The sequence below is a fragment of the Cervus elaphus genome, chromosome 30 (assembly GCF_910594005.1).
Source record: "Cervus elaphus chromosome 30, mCerEla1.1, whole genome shotgun sequence".
NCBI classification, from domain to species: Eukaryota; Metazoa; Chordata; class Mammalia; order Artiodactyla; family Cervidae; genus Cervus; species Cervus elaphus.
In genome coordinates, this window is record NC_057844.1 from 23,897,010 (window position 1) to 23,909,758 (window position 12,749).

Below are 12,749 nucleotides of genomic sequence, written 5' to 3' on the forward strand. Positions count from 1 at the left end.
GGGGAAGGAGGGAAGACAGGGGAGAAGAAACAGCTATACTGCATGTAGGCTCTAGACCAATGAATTCTTAACCCAGAAATAGAATACAACATTGTTTTTAACTCCAGTAATTGCTTTTTCCTCAATTAGTGAGTGCTGCTGACACACTTCCTTTAAATCCAACCTCATTCTTTTGGTGAAGATCACCATCTTCCAATGGAGCAGTTTGGTTTTTAGATGTAGAAGAGACCGTAGAAGTACTCTTGTCTCACCTCTCACTTTGATGAGGGAACTTAGACCCACAGAGTTGAAATTACTTGTCAAGAACTCTTACTGATCAAGTTAAGATTAAAATTCAGATCTTGTAATGTCCATTCTATTATTTTTTTTAACCCCATGTGTCCCTTCTAAATGATTAATGATTAAAAGTATAATTATGCATTGTTTGACACCTGGTGATTTTGTTTGCTGTTTCCTAAATAGCAGTCCCTGTAGAATTGATAAATCTATGTATTGACCATAAGGGACACGTCTGTCATTTCCTTCCTCTCCTAGAGGAATAACCATAATACTGAGTATACAACATTATATTTATACAAGACTGTAAGTCTCAATGATTCATTTTGTAAAGTAGAGAAGTAGTGTAAATAGTAAAAATGGCATAATGAAGTTGTTAAAAATTATGGTTCAATGTAAAACTGTCTATCCGTCATGTACTCAGTCAGGTCCAATTCTTTGTGACCCCGTGGACTATAGCTGCCAGGCTCTTCTGTCCAGGGGATTTCCCAGACAAGAATACTAGAGTAGGTTGCCATTTCCTTCTCCAGGGGATCTTCCGGACCCAGGGATTGAACCCATGTCTCTTGCATCTCCTGCATTGGCAGAGATTCTTTACCACCAGCGCCACCTGAGAAGCCCTGGTCGTTTCCCAATTCTCGCCCTCACCTTTGCAAATAGTCTTGTTATTCAAGGATTTTAAAATTGCTAATTTATGAATGTGCCTTTTGTTTTCTCCTGGGACTCTGGTATACAAGTTTAAAAAATGGCACCATTAAAAAAGCTGTGGATATAAGCTTTCACAACTAATTATTCATTTATCAAACATTGATGGGGTGACTTCAACTTGCCAGACGCTGAACTAAGCAGAGCGATATGGAAGTAAAAAAATCCCTGGTCGCATGGAGTTTTCATTCTAGTTGGGAGTGAAGAAGAAAATACACAAATATTCAAGAAAATATATAGTATGTCGGGAGGTGATAAATGATACGGAGAAGATGAAGTGTGTTGAGGGTGTAGAGAGGGCTGGGGCATGTGTATGCCATGGCAGGTCCGTATTAAACAGGAAAGTCTCTTTGATGGAGTCACATTTGAGCTGAGATTGTAAAGTGATAATGAAATACCCCGTGTGAGTAACTCAGAGAAGCAAATTCCAGGCAAAGGTATGAACAAGTGAAAAGGGCCCCGGGCCAGGTATATAAATGGTGGTGGTGGTTTAGTCACTAAGTGGAGTCCAACTCTGAGACCGCAAAGACTGTGGCCTGCCAGACTCCTCAGTCCATGGAACTTCCCAGGTAAGAATACTGCAGCGTGTTGCCATTTCCTTCTCCAGGGGATCTTCCTGACCCAGGGATCGAACCTGTGTCTCCCACAGCACTGCAAGCGGATTCTTAACCACGGAGCCACCACGGAAGCCCATACAAGGAACGGCCAGGATGCTAATGTGGTTTGAGTAAGCTGGGCAAGGAGGACAGGACAGAACACGGGGCCAGTGAAGTGTGATGAGGTGGGTGGTAGGTGGATCCATGGAGCTTTCAGGACTAAAGTCCATTGGAAGCACTTTGGTATTACTCAGAGCAAGATACTGTGGAAAAAAAGATCACCCTACGGATGAAACAAGCAAAGGCGATTTATTCAGAGCTTTGCTATAGCAAGGGGGTCAGCCACCATTACTTATATTTGGCTGAGACCCAAAGCAGTCAGAGGAGGGGGAAAGTTTTATTGTGGAATAAAACGTATGGTTACCAGTGGGGAAAGCTTGGGGGAGCAATACATTAAGAATTTGGGATTAACAGATACATACTACTGTATGCACCAAGAGACAAAGCAAGGGTGATATTGGAGAAACAGTTGAACTTTCTACTAAGTAAATGTGTGAGCTGGGCTCAGTCGTGTCCAACTCTTTGCAACCCCTTGGACTGTAGACTGCCAGGCTCCTCTGTCCATGGGATTTTTCGTGCAAGAATACTGGAGTGGGTTGCCATTTCCTACTCAAGGGGATCTTCCTGACCCAGGGACCAAACCTTCCTGACCCAGGGATTCCAGGGGATCTTCCTGACCCAGGGTTGCCATTTCCTACTCTAGGGGATCTTCCTGACCCAGGGACCAAACCTGGTCTCTTGCATCTCCTGTACCCTGCATCTGCAGGCAGATTCTTTATCACTGTGCCACCTGGGAAGCCCTTACTAAGTAACAGAGACACAGAAAAGAGTGACTGTGGGGTCATCCTCTGAGATGTAAGCAATGGTTATTTTCACATGGTAGGACCACAGGTGACTTTCATTTCTTTAAATCTCTGAATTCTTGACAAGGAACATGTGTTACCTTTATATCTTCAGATTGGTCTCACTATTCTTTGTTTTGAAAGATGAAGTCGAATAAAATGAATGTACTCTGTATTAGTCTATGTGACTAAACTGAAAGAAGTACTTTGATTCATCTAACCGCAACTTTATTTTTAGGTTTTGACTGTGCTGTAACTCAGGCAAAAAATGACTTCTGTTCTCAGAAATAAAACAGTTGTAACTACATTTGAAAGATGTCCTTTTCTCAACTATATTGAGCAGATTGAAAGAGAGAGACTGCTAAAAACAGGATAGAAAAAAATATCTCCTAAAACTCTTTGCTGTAATAGAACAAAGAAGGGAAAGAAAAATACAGTGCCTGGACGAAGGCACTGAGTGTCCATCATCTTTAAGAAGTTTGGAATATTCAAAAATGTCCCAGAAGATATTCGGGGACATCTTCAGGCTGCTCGCATGCCCCCAAACTAACCAACACATAGCACTGAATGTGGAGTCTGCCACTGATAGTTGAACATCTATGGAAAGGATGGAAAGCTTTCTTACATTTCAATGTGTTTCTTTTTTTTTTTTTTTAACTCCAAAACAGATAAATAGGCTAATTTAATAGGAACTTTAAAAAATAAGAATAATGAAAACATATCTAAGTCACATGGTAAGTGTGGTAAGTTTGCATTAGGATACCATGAGGTCCAAAAATTATTCTAAAGCACCATGGAAATATTTTGGTTAGAGTGAATCTTTGGGTAATCTTCATTCACATCATTAAATGTTTTTATTTTGGAAACTTTTGGAACGTTTTCCATCACATGAAAGTTTTATTTGGTAGCATTTTTTTTTTTTTCTTATTGACCTTTTGGTACCAGAAATGTATAAATGTGTGTGGTCCTTTGAACAAGTGTTTAGTAATTTTTTCTTTCTCTTAAGACAATGACCCATGCTTCACAGCAATAGAAGTCAAAAAGAAGAACTTTATCAAGTAAAATGCCTACACTGGTCCAGAAGCCGGAGAGGTAGTGAGGTGAAGGAGTGAATGAAAGAAGGTGTAAAATGTGTTGAGAATACTGCCTGGCACACGGCAAGTGCTTGATGAATTTCAATTATCACTATCAGTATCAGTTATGGGTAAGTAAAGAGCTGGCAAAAGTTATAATGTTAAATGGCTAATAAGTAAAAGCAGTTCCCAGCCTAAGACAAAGCAGAGCTGCTGTTCTCCCCTTCTTGTTCCCATAAGGCACATTCTTTGTTGTTCTACATCATTCTTTGTTCTACTACATCACACTCTGTTGCCATCACTTATATATAGATCTCTATTTCCCATTACTCCATACGTTCTTTGATAGAGATTTATCCTATTATCTTTGCATCCCCAATACAGAGTTCTGCACTCAGCACCAGTGTGAGTTGGATACATTTTTAATACATGCAAAAACAGTGTCATAACATGTCCTAGAATTAATATGCAGCAAGAGAGCTTATAGACACAATGGTTCCTAGAGCTAGTGAATTTATAGGTGAAGAGTTATGAGAGAGTAGAAAGAAACAACTGAACTTTTGAAATGGTTAGGAAAGCAATCCTTTGTGGAAAGAAAAAAGATTGCTTAATCTGTGAATATGAAATCTGACATTATATTTATGATAAGAGAAATAACAACCATATTTGTGTTGTGCTTCTTGTTTTTATGGAACTCTTTCATAAGAATGCAGCAAGAGAGTAATTTTTCTTTTTTGTTCATTGGGAAGCAAAATATTAATGAAAGCTATTTGACTTGATTAAGGTCAGACAACTAGAGATAGTAGGGTTGGGAATCAAAGCCAGGTCTTGTCATTTCAAGACCACTGGTCTTTGACAAGACATGGAACATACCAGGCATTTGCTGTAGCAGAACATTTGTGAGTCATCACAGGGATGATCATGGCCTGGAATGAATGGGGCTGAACTTCATCCTGAAAATGCCAAGACAGCTTAGATGACCATTACATAAGACGAAATTATGGCAAGTTTTTATTTGGTAGCCTTTAAGATTATATAAAGAGTATGCATGTGTGTGTGTGTGTTTGTGTGTGTGTGTGTATTTGTTATTAAAATCCCACTTCTCAGACTTAATATGAGTAGAGAGTATTCTGTGTAACACTGGGCTTATAAATAGGAAAGCACATGAATTTAAGTGTCTTATTCCTTAAGGTCAAGTATGGCAATTATACCAATGGGCAAATACCAAGCAATGGCTTCAAACAAGCTCTAAATAATGGGCCAGTTTATATGTAGTAAAGCTGTCATAGACTTGTTCCAAAGAGAGAAGCTTTATTATGCTAGCTTACCCAAAACTTACCCAAAACTCAGGACTAAAAGAAAATTTAATTGTTTATTCCTAGATAATGAAGATAAAATTAAATGTAATTAAATTGTTAACTGTTCTTTAATGGAAATGATAAACATAACTGAACTTCATTTTCAACTAAGGACAAAGATGTTAAACAAACAGAGCCAGGGCTCTGGTTCTCCTATCCTCTCTCCTTAATTATGCTCCGTTGTTAAACCCAGAGATTTCCACACACGTCTCCATTTCATGTACTCAGTAGATTGTATCTTCACAGAACATTTAAGAGTTTTCTGGCTGATGAAATAAAGTAGGCTGGCAGTTTAAAAGAAAGTCACGTCTGTCTTCTGACAGGATTTCAGCTTTAGCGGAGTCTCTCCAAGTTTTGTATAAATGCCAGCCCTCAAAAAGCCAATTCAACCTTTTTTTTTCTTCTTGGCTGCACTGAGACAAGTCAGGACTGTAGGAGTGTGACAGGGGAAGGGAAGGTCAAATTACACTCAAAAGCAGGGAGGTTCATTTTAACCAACATCAGCCAAGGCTGTGCAATGACAAGAAAATGTGATCTCATAGAAATTAGGAGCAATGATTCAAGACATTTTTCACCAAAGAGTGGGGCTGGGTTGGCGGTTATGTAAGAAATATGGATAAACATACAGCAGGATGAAAAGTTTTGACTGATAATGATATGAAGAAATTTGAATAATTAAGTGTTATATGGAGAACAAATTAATCCCCAAACCACCGAATCCTTAAAGTATTTGTTTAAATGACATTTAAAAGACTTAAAAAAGTCCCTGATGCTGGGAAAGATTGAGGGCAGAAGGCGAAGAGGGCGTCAGAGGATGAGATGGCTGGATGGCATCACCAATGCAATGGACTCATATGAACTTGGGCAAACTCTGGGAGATAGTGAAGGACAAGGAGGCCTGGTGTGCTGCGGTCCACAGGGTCGCAAAGAGCTGGACACGACTGAGTGACTAAACAACAACAACGAAGTCATGAAATAATTCTAGAAAAATGAGATCAGTGATGTTGGTTCTAAAGGATAGAATGACAATGAGAAAGAACATGTTGATAATCCTATGCATACTCGTAGTTCCCTGACTTAAAAAAAGTGGAGCTTCTCTTCTTTCATTTTTGAGTTCCCTAATCCAGCAGCATATCTAGGAATGCTGAACCATTCATCTAGAAAAGTCTGCGCTGTGGAAATCCAAACAGTACATGTAAACACCTCCTTTGCAAAGTGCTTTGTCATAAAAATCCAACAGCGACAACACGGGCGAGGTGACGGCTGCTCTTACCATCTCCGGGGTCTACGATCTCCACTGCGGTCACTGCGGGGAACTCCAGGGCAGCCAGCACAGGCTCTGAGAGAACCACCTGGAACGTCTCGGACTGCTCGTGCTCCCCGTCGCTCAGAATCCGCACTCTCCACGTGGCCCGGGTCTGGCCTGGGTTGAACTGCACTTGTTTCTGCGCTTTGCCCTTGAAGTCCTTGTCTTTCTTTGCAGTCCCATCTCTTGTGCCAATACCTTCACAAAAACACAACATCCGTAGTTTCATTTTCAGTTGGGTTATTAAGGGTTGTTATGTTGGGTTGTTAACGTTCTGTGTTACGATATCCTGCAGTGCAAAGTAAATCCTGCTTTGATTCCATGAAATGGATAATTTCAAGTGTCTTGCTGTAGGTATTAACAGTCCATGATTTCTGTTCTACTGTGGCCCCAGTATGGTTCTTTCGCATATTCTTTTTTAAAAAAATCTTTATTTGGCTGCTCCAGGTCTTAGTTGTGGCAAACAGGAATTTTAGTTGAGGTATGTGGATCTAGTTCCCCGACTAGGGATTGAACCCAGGCTCCCGGCAGGGGGAGCACAGAGTCTTAGCCACTGGACCCCTAGGGACCACTGGACCCTCTGTCATATATTTTTGAGTTAAGTTTGTATTAGAACTGCTTATAAAATGAGATAGAGGAAACTGATGCTCATGCTCTGAAACAGTCTTACACCCACAAATTCATATAACCTAAAAACTCTTCACACTTACTTTTTTGCATGGGTTGTATTGTATGTGTCATATTTTAAAAACTTGAGAAAAATTCTCTAACTAGAAAATATAAGCCTGACTCTGTGAGTCAGTGAATTCTTTGATAATCTGAGCTGTAAATGACCAAGCATAATACTAAAAACTTACAATATTCACTCAACATTAGAACCCTTAAAAAATCTGATTCACTGTTTGTCAACATGACTATTGCCAGGTTTTTCTTTGTGGAGCACTGCAGAATTCCATGAAGCCAAGTGAACAGAACTGGAGAGCTAAATATATACGACTTTTGTGAGCAGTATGTTTGGCTTACTCTGTGGGTTCACTCAAGGTCAATTTCCACTAGCTGGGAAGGTTGAAGGAGCTCTGAGTCTCCAAGAACATTATGAGAAGATCTTTATTTGCCATTACTATGCCACATACTCAAATAATAAAATATATTATCTATAAAGCAATGAATAAGAGTCAACAAATTCAACATCACAGAAAAATTACAAAATTACAGTTAGTACTTGTTCTATCTTTGGGCACTGAATTAGAACCTCTTAATGATTCAAGTTAATAGAATAATTTTCAAATATATTCCTTTAAATACTGGCCATTTTCAGAGAAGTTGGTAGAAAGACAGATTTAAAAGAAGAAAAATAAAATTTTGAGCCTACTGGAATTAAAAAGTCTGAAAATAAATTCTTTGCATCACTTCTCACTTAATTGAAAAACTTATCTTGTTTCCAGAAAAAAAAAATGTCCCTTTGTTTTTCAAACTAGAAATGAAACTGGACCAAGTAAGATGCGTTCAACCACCAATATACATAGAACACCTACTATGCATGAGACAAAACAGATAAAACCTCTGCCCCTGTGGTGCTTATACAAGAACAATTTGAATAATATTTCTTCATCTGAATATATCACTTCTTATAGATCTCAGAAATATTGCCTATTGTTCAGTAAGAGGTAAAGCATAATTTATTGAATGGCAACAAAAAAGGGGCCCAGAACCAGGAATTTCAGCACTACATATCTTGTTGAGCATTTCAGGCTTCCTGTTAGCTCTCTGGTTCCTAGAACACACAAAGTGGCTGTCAACACTTCTTAGATCCACCACAATTTACTGCCAAGGTGATGATGAAAGGAATCATTCTCTTTGAGGTTCCAGCACACACGCGGCTCATTGACCCATTTATTCCCAGTGGTACGACCAGCAAAAGAATCTATTATTTCACCTCTGATAGCTACTGCCCACTTTTCTGTTTTGTTTTGTTTCATCAGCAATGCATTATTTCCCCAGAGATTCAAAAGGCAGTGAAAAACCAGAAGGATTCTGTATAACACAAGGAATGTCCACTAGTTCCAACTAGTCATCCTTCTCATTGATAATTAAGTCATCCAACCTAATAAAAAATAAATTGCAAAAGCAAATCTCAGTTGTTGCTGCCAAAAACACCCAGAACTTTCCTGGTGGATTTTATAAAAGATTTTCAATTGGATGTGATGTATAAACAGACAATATCTTTGATTTATCAAATGAAGAGAAATAGATTTCTATTTTGTGGAAAAGATTGTCATCTTAAACTGTTTGACATGTTTCTCAAACATGAGAAAACAATGAAAGGCATGTCATCTTTTTTAAAAGGTTGACTAAGAGCCAGATGGAATATTTAACTTGCTTGGAGTAAAAATAAAGATTCCCTTTTCATAATTAACACATAGGATCCACTTTAAACACAGGGCTAGTCTACCTTGTTACTTGAAGTGTGGTCCATGGGTCAGCAGCTTGAACAAGATCTGGGCACTCAGAAATTCAATTTCAAGCCATACCCCAAACTTACTTAATCAGAATCATTTTAACAGGATTCCCCATGTAATGTGCATAAGACTCACATGGGTGGGTAGACACATACTAAATACATCATACCTCCATGAGGCCCTACACAGAGGTGCCTAACTTTAATAAAGGATGAAGAAATAGTGTACAGATTGTAGAGGAGATGGTCCACACTTGAATGCAATAGACGAAACAGTGACATAGTCAATGTTCAAAAATATTGCTCCTACTTGGAGACAAAAATACTCAGCTGGAAAACCAAACCTATTACAGAAATATTATTATACGGGGCAAGAATAATTCTGGAAAGTAAAAGCTTACAAATTAGGCTTAAATTGATGTTTCTTTTTTTCAAAGATAATTATTAAAAAAACATATTACTCTGATTTACTGAATAAAGTTACAATTGCATCTCTTCCTGTGGTGTGGAAAAATTGCATGGAGGTTAAGTAAGGCACTTTGGGCTTCCCAGGTGGCGCTAGTGGTAAAGAACCTGCCTGTCAATGCAGGAGATGTAAGAGACACAGGTTCGATCCCTGGGGGAAGAAGATCCCCTGGAGAAGGGAATGGCAACCCACTCCAATATTCTTGTCTGGGAAATCCCATGGACAGAGGAGCCTAGTGGGCTACAGTCCATGGGGCCACAAAGATCAGACACGACTGAAGTGACTTAGCATGCACTTTGGAATGAGAGGTTAGATTTCAGTCCTTCCTCAGCCACACAGAGGCTATGGGATCATGGGAAGGATTTAAGAAGCCCTACACGGTGGTAATTAAGACAGTCAGGCTTGGAACCAAATCTCACCACTGCCCCTTAGTAGCTGTGTAACTTTGAGAACATGGTAACCCTTCTGCTTCCTTACCTGGATGTAAGGAAGGATGGAGGATGTAATGACCCTCTTCTAGTGGGGTTGACAATGTAAGGTATTCAGAACTAGGCCTGGCCCATTATAATAACTCAATAACTCATTACAGGAAACTCCCAGGTAGCTCAGTGGTAAAGAATCCACCTGCCACTTCAATCCTTGGGTTGGGAAGATGCCCTGGAGAAGGAAATGGCAACCCACTCCAATATTCTTGCCTGGGAAATCCCACGGACAGAGGAGACTAGTGGGCTATAGTCCATGGGGTTCCAAAAGAATCAGACATGACTTAGTGACTAAACAACATTATAGTCATTACCTCATAGTCCATTTTCTAACACAGTGTCTAGCACTTATCAAGCACTCAAGAAAATACTAGTTGAGTTAGGGAATAAAGGATTGTAAAGTGTAAAAAGCGATCGGTAAAGTACTTAACGTGCTTAGCTGAATAGCTTGTATTAGGTAAATGTTTGATAACTGGAAGCAATTATATCTTTGAAACTGAATTTCTTTTGTGGAATGCAAATACAGATTTAATTTATTACTGAGTTATTATGGTTATAAAATGAACAATTATCTCTGGAAAAATCTATGTATAAAACTCATGATTTATTAACTGTGTGCCTGTAGGTAAGTAACATAATGCATGCGTGCTCAGCTTCTCAGTCGTGTCTGACTCTTTGTGACCCCATGGACTGTGAGCTCCTCTGTCCATGAGATTCTCTAGGCAAGAATACTGGAGTTGATGGCCATTTCTTCCTCTGGGGGGATCTTCCCTACCCAGAGATCAAACCCGAGTCTCCTGCATTGGCAAGTGGATTCTTTATCACTGAGTTGCCTGGGAAGCCCCATTAGCTATAATAAAACTATCCAATTCTAAATGTCCATACATGAAATTGGAGGTTGTAGGGGAACAGTCATATGAAAAAATATCCATTGTAGAACTTCTATGGGATGACCCTTCACATTAACCTGACTTTTCCATTCCAGTCCTAATGTAAATTCTATTACCATCTTCAATGATTGATGAGTGAGGGCCATGCACAGAAGTCTTTCCAACTTTCCATCACCCCAGGTTACTGAGTAACCTGGTGAGGTTAGCCTGGTAGAGCGATAGAGCCTTTATAGGATTGCGAGTGATTTCCATACTAGAAGGAAATACTGGTTCATTGAAAAAAATAACTGCAGGAGAAAAAAAGAGCACTCATTCCATATTTTAGCATCCAGCTTAAAAGTGCAACAGAGAGAAAAACCTGAAAAGATAGGTGTGTGTGTGTGTTTTTTTAAATATTTTGTTTGATGTGGGCCATTTTTAAAGTCTTTATTGAATTTGTAATAACATTGCTTCTGCTTTACGTTTGGTATTTTGGCTGCAAGGCACATGAGATTTCAGCTCCCCAACCAGAGATCGATCCACACCCTCTGCATTGGGCAGTGAAGTCTTAACCACCGGACCTTGAGGGAAGTCCCTGAAAAGATAGTTGAAAAAATATTTTTCAACTATTAACTTTCCCATTCCTATCAAGTGACTGAGTGAATAATTAAATTCACACACTAGGAGTGGGAATTTAGGTAACATGCAAATAGATGAAAACTTGCTGAAGAATCGCTAAGATGCTCTATTTTTCAGTTATTATTTTCCCTGCAACTTCTCTGCTCTATTTTCAAGTACAAAGCAGAGTTAAGGCACACCACTGACTATGTAAGACAGAATCAATTAGATTTCTGATCTGAAGGTCACACTGTGTATGCACGGAAACAGCATAGTTCTTTGAGGGCAATAAGAGCATTCACTGTGCTCTAGAAGGTTAAACGTGGCTGTACATGACTGTCTACAAAGAAGCATGTGCTAAAAGCAAAGCTGGGGGATGGGCCTAAGGGTCAACCAGTCCTCCTGAAGCTAGAACAATCTTGAGGAACTGGCGAAGCAGGGTGTGAAAAACCCTCCTCTAAAATTAAAACAACAAAAAGCATCTTTGAAATGAAGGGTAATTAATATACTGCAGCCAGGCATCAGGAGTAATCACGGCAGGTGGGTGGGGACAGAGGTCCTGGCAAAAGCTTGGGGTGTGGGCTTGTGTGTGTGTGTGTCTGTGTGTCTGTGTGTGTGCACGTGCATTGATATGGTTCTACTGTTTCAGGTTTTTTAATTTTGTGGACCAGTAAAATTTCAAATAATCATTTTGGAAACAAACACAGGGTTATCAGCTTTTTAATTTTGCCAACATTTCCCTAGATTCTTTCTTTAGTTGATACTCTCAATGAAAGCTATTTCAGCCCATGAAAACTCTATGAGCCTAGATGTCTGTATAACATTGCTGATCTTGTTTAGTCGCTAAATCATGTCTGACTCTTTTGTGACCCCAAGGACTGTAGCCCTCCAGGCTCCTCTGTCCATGGGATTCTCCAGGCAAGAATACTGGAGTGGGTTGCCAATTCCTTTTCCAAAGGATCTTCCCCACCCAGGGATTGAACCTGCATCTCTTGCATTAGCAGGTGGATTTTTCACCACTGAGAGGCCAGAGAAGCCCCTATATAACATAGGCTACCAACCAATAATATAATTGCCTGGGGTGCAATCACTCTTCACTAAGATGCCAAATATCTTGTGCCGATAAAATGGCTGCTTAAAATTACAAATATACCTCCTTTTCTCTATTTTACGCTTACATGAAATTGAGCGTGAGATGAGAGCTCGTAAAAAAAGTACGCATGTGTTTCTGACTCTCAGTTTTACATAGAGGGGTAAAGCAGCAAAAAGTGATGGATATTTAACACCTTTCTCTTGATTCTGAAGAAAAGTTACAACATATATCTTTTATGTAGCACTTTTATGTAGTGTTAGGATTCTTGAAACTTTTAGCGACCTGCCAGAACATTTGAATGCAACAGATAGTAAATTATGCTTCAATGCCTAACAGGTCACTAAGTAGGTTTTTTGTTTACTTATTATCAAACTAGCTTTCATAATTTGATATTTCAGCAGACATTTATCTTATAAATTACAGATTTGCTTGAGCCTATCCTAAGATTTTGGAGAAGGAAATGGCAACCCACTCCAGTACTCTTGCCTGGGAAATCCCATGGACAGAGGAGCCTGGTAGGCTACAGTCCATGGGGTTGCAAAGAGTT

At 39.4% G+C, this 12,749-nt stretch overlaps 1 protein-coding gene across 1 annotated transcript in view; it reads right to left on the minus strand.

The window, feature by feature from the left end:
- Nucleotides 1–12,749, minus strand: part of FREM2 (FRAS1 related extracellular matrix 2) — a 157,741-nt gene that overhangs the window by 72,130 nt on the left and 72,862 nt on the right. Inside the window, exon 4 of the mRNA XM_043892295.1 lies at nt 6,184–6,414. Coding sequence (XP_043748230.1) covers nt 6,184–6,414 — 231 coding nt within the window. The remainder of the gene's footprint in view (nt 1–6,183; nt 6,415–12,749) is intronic.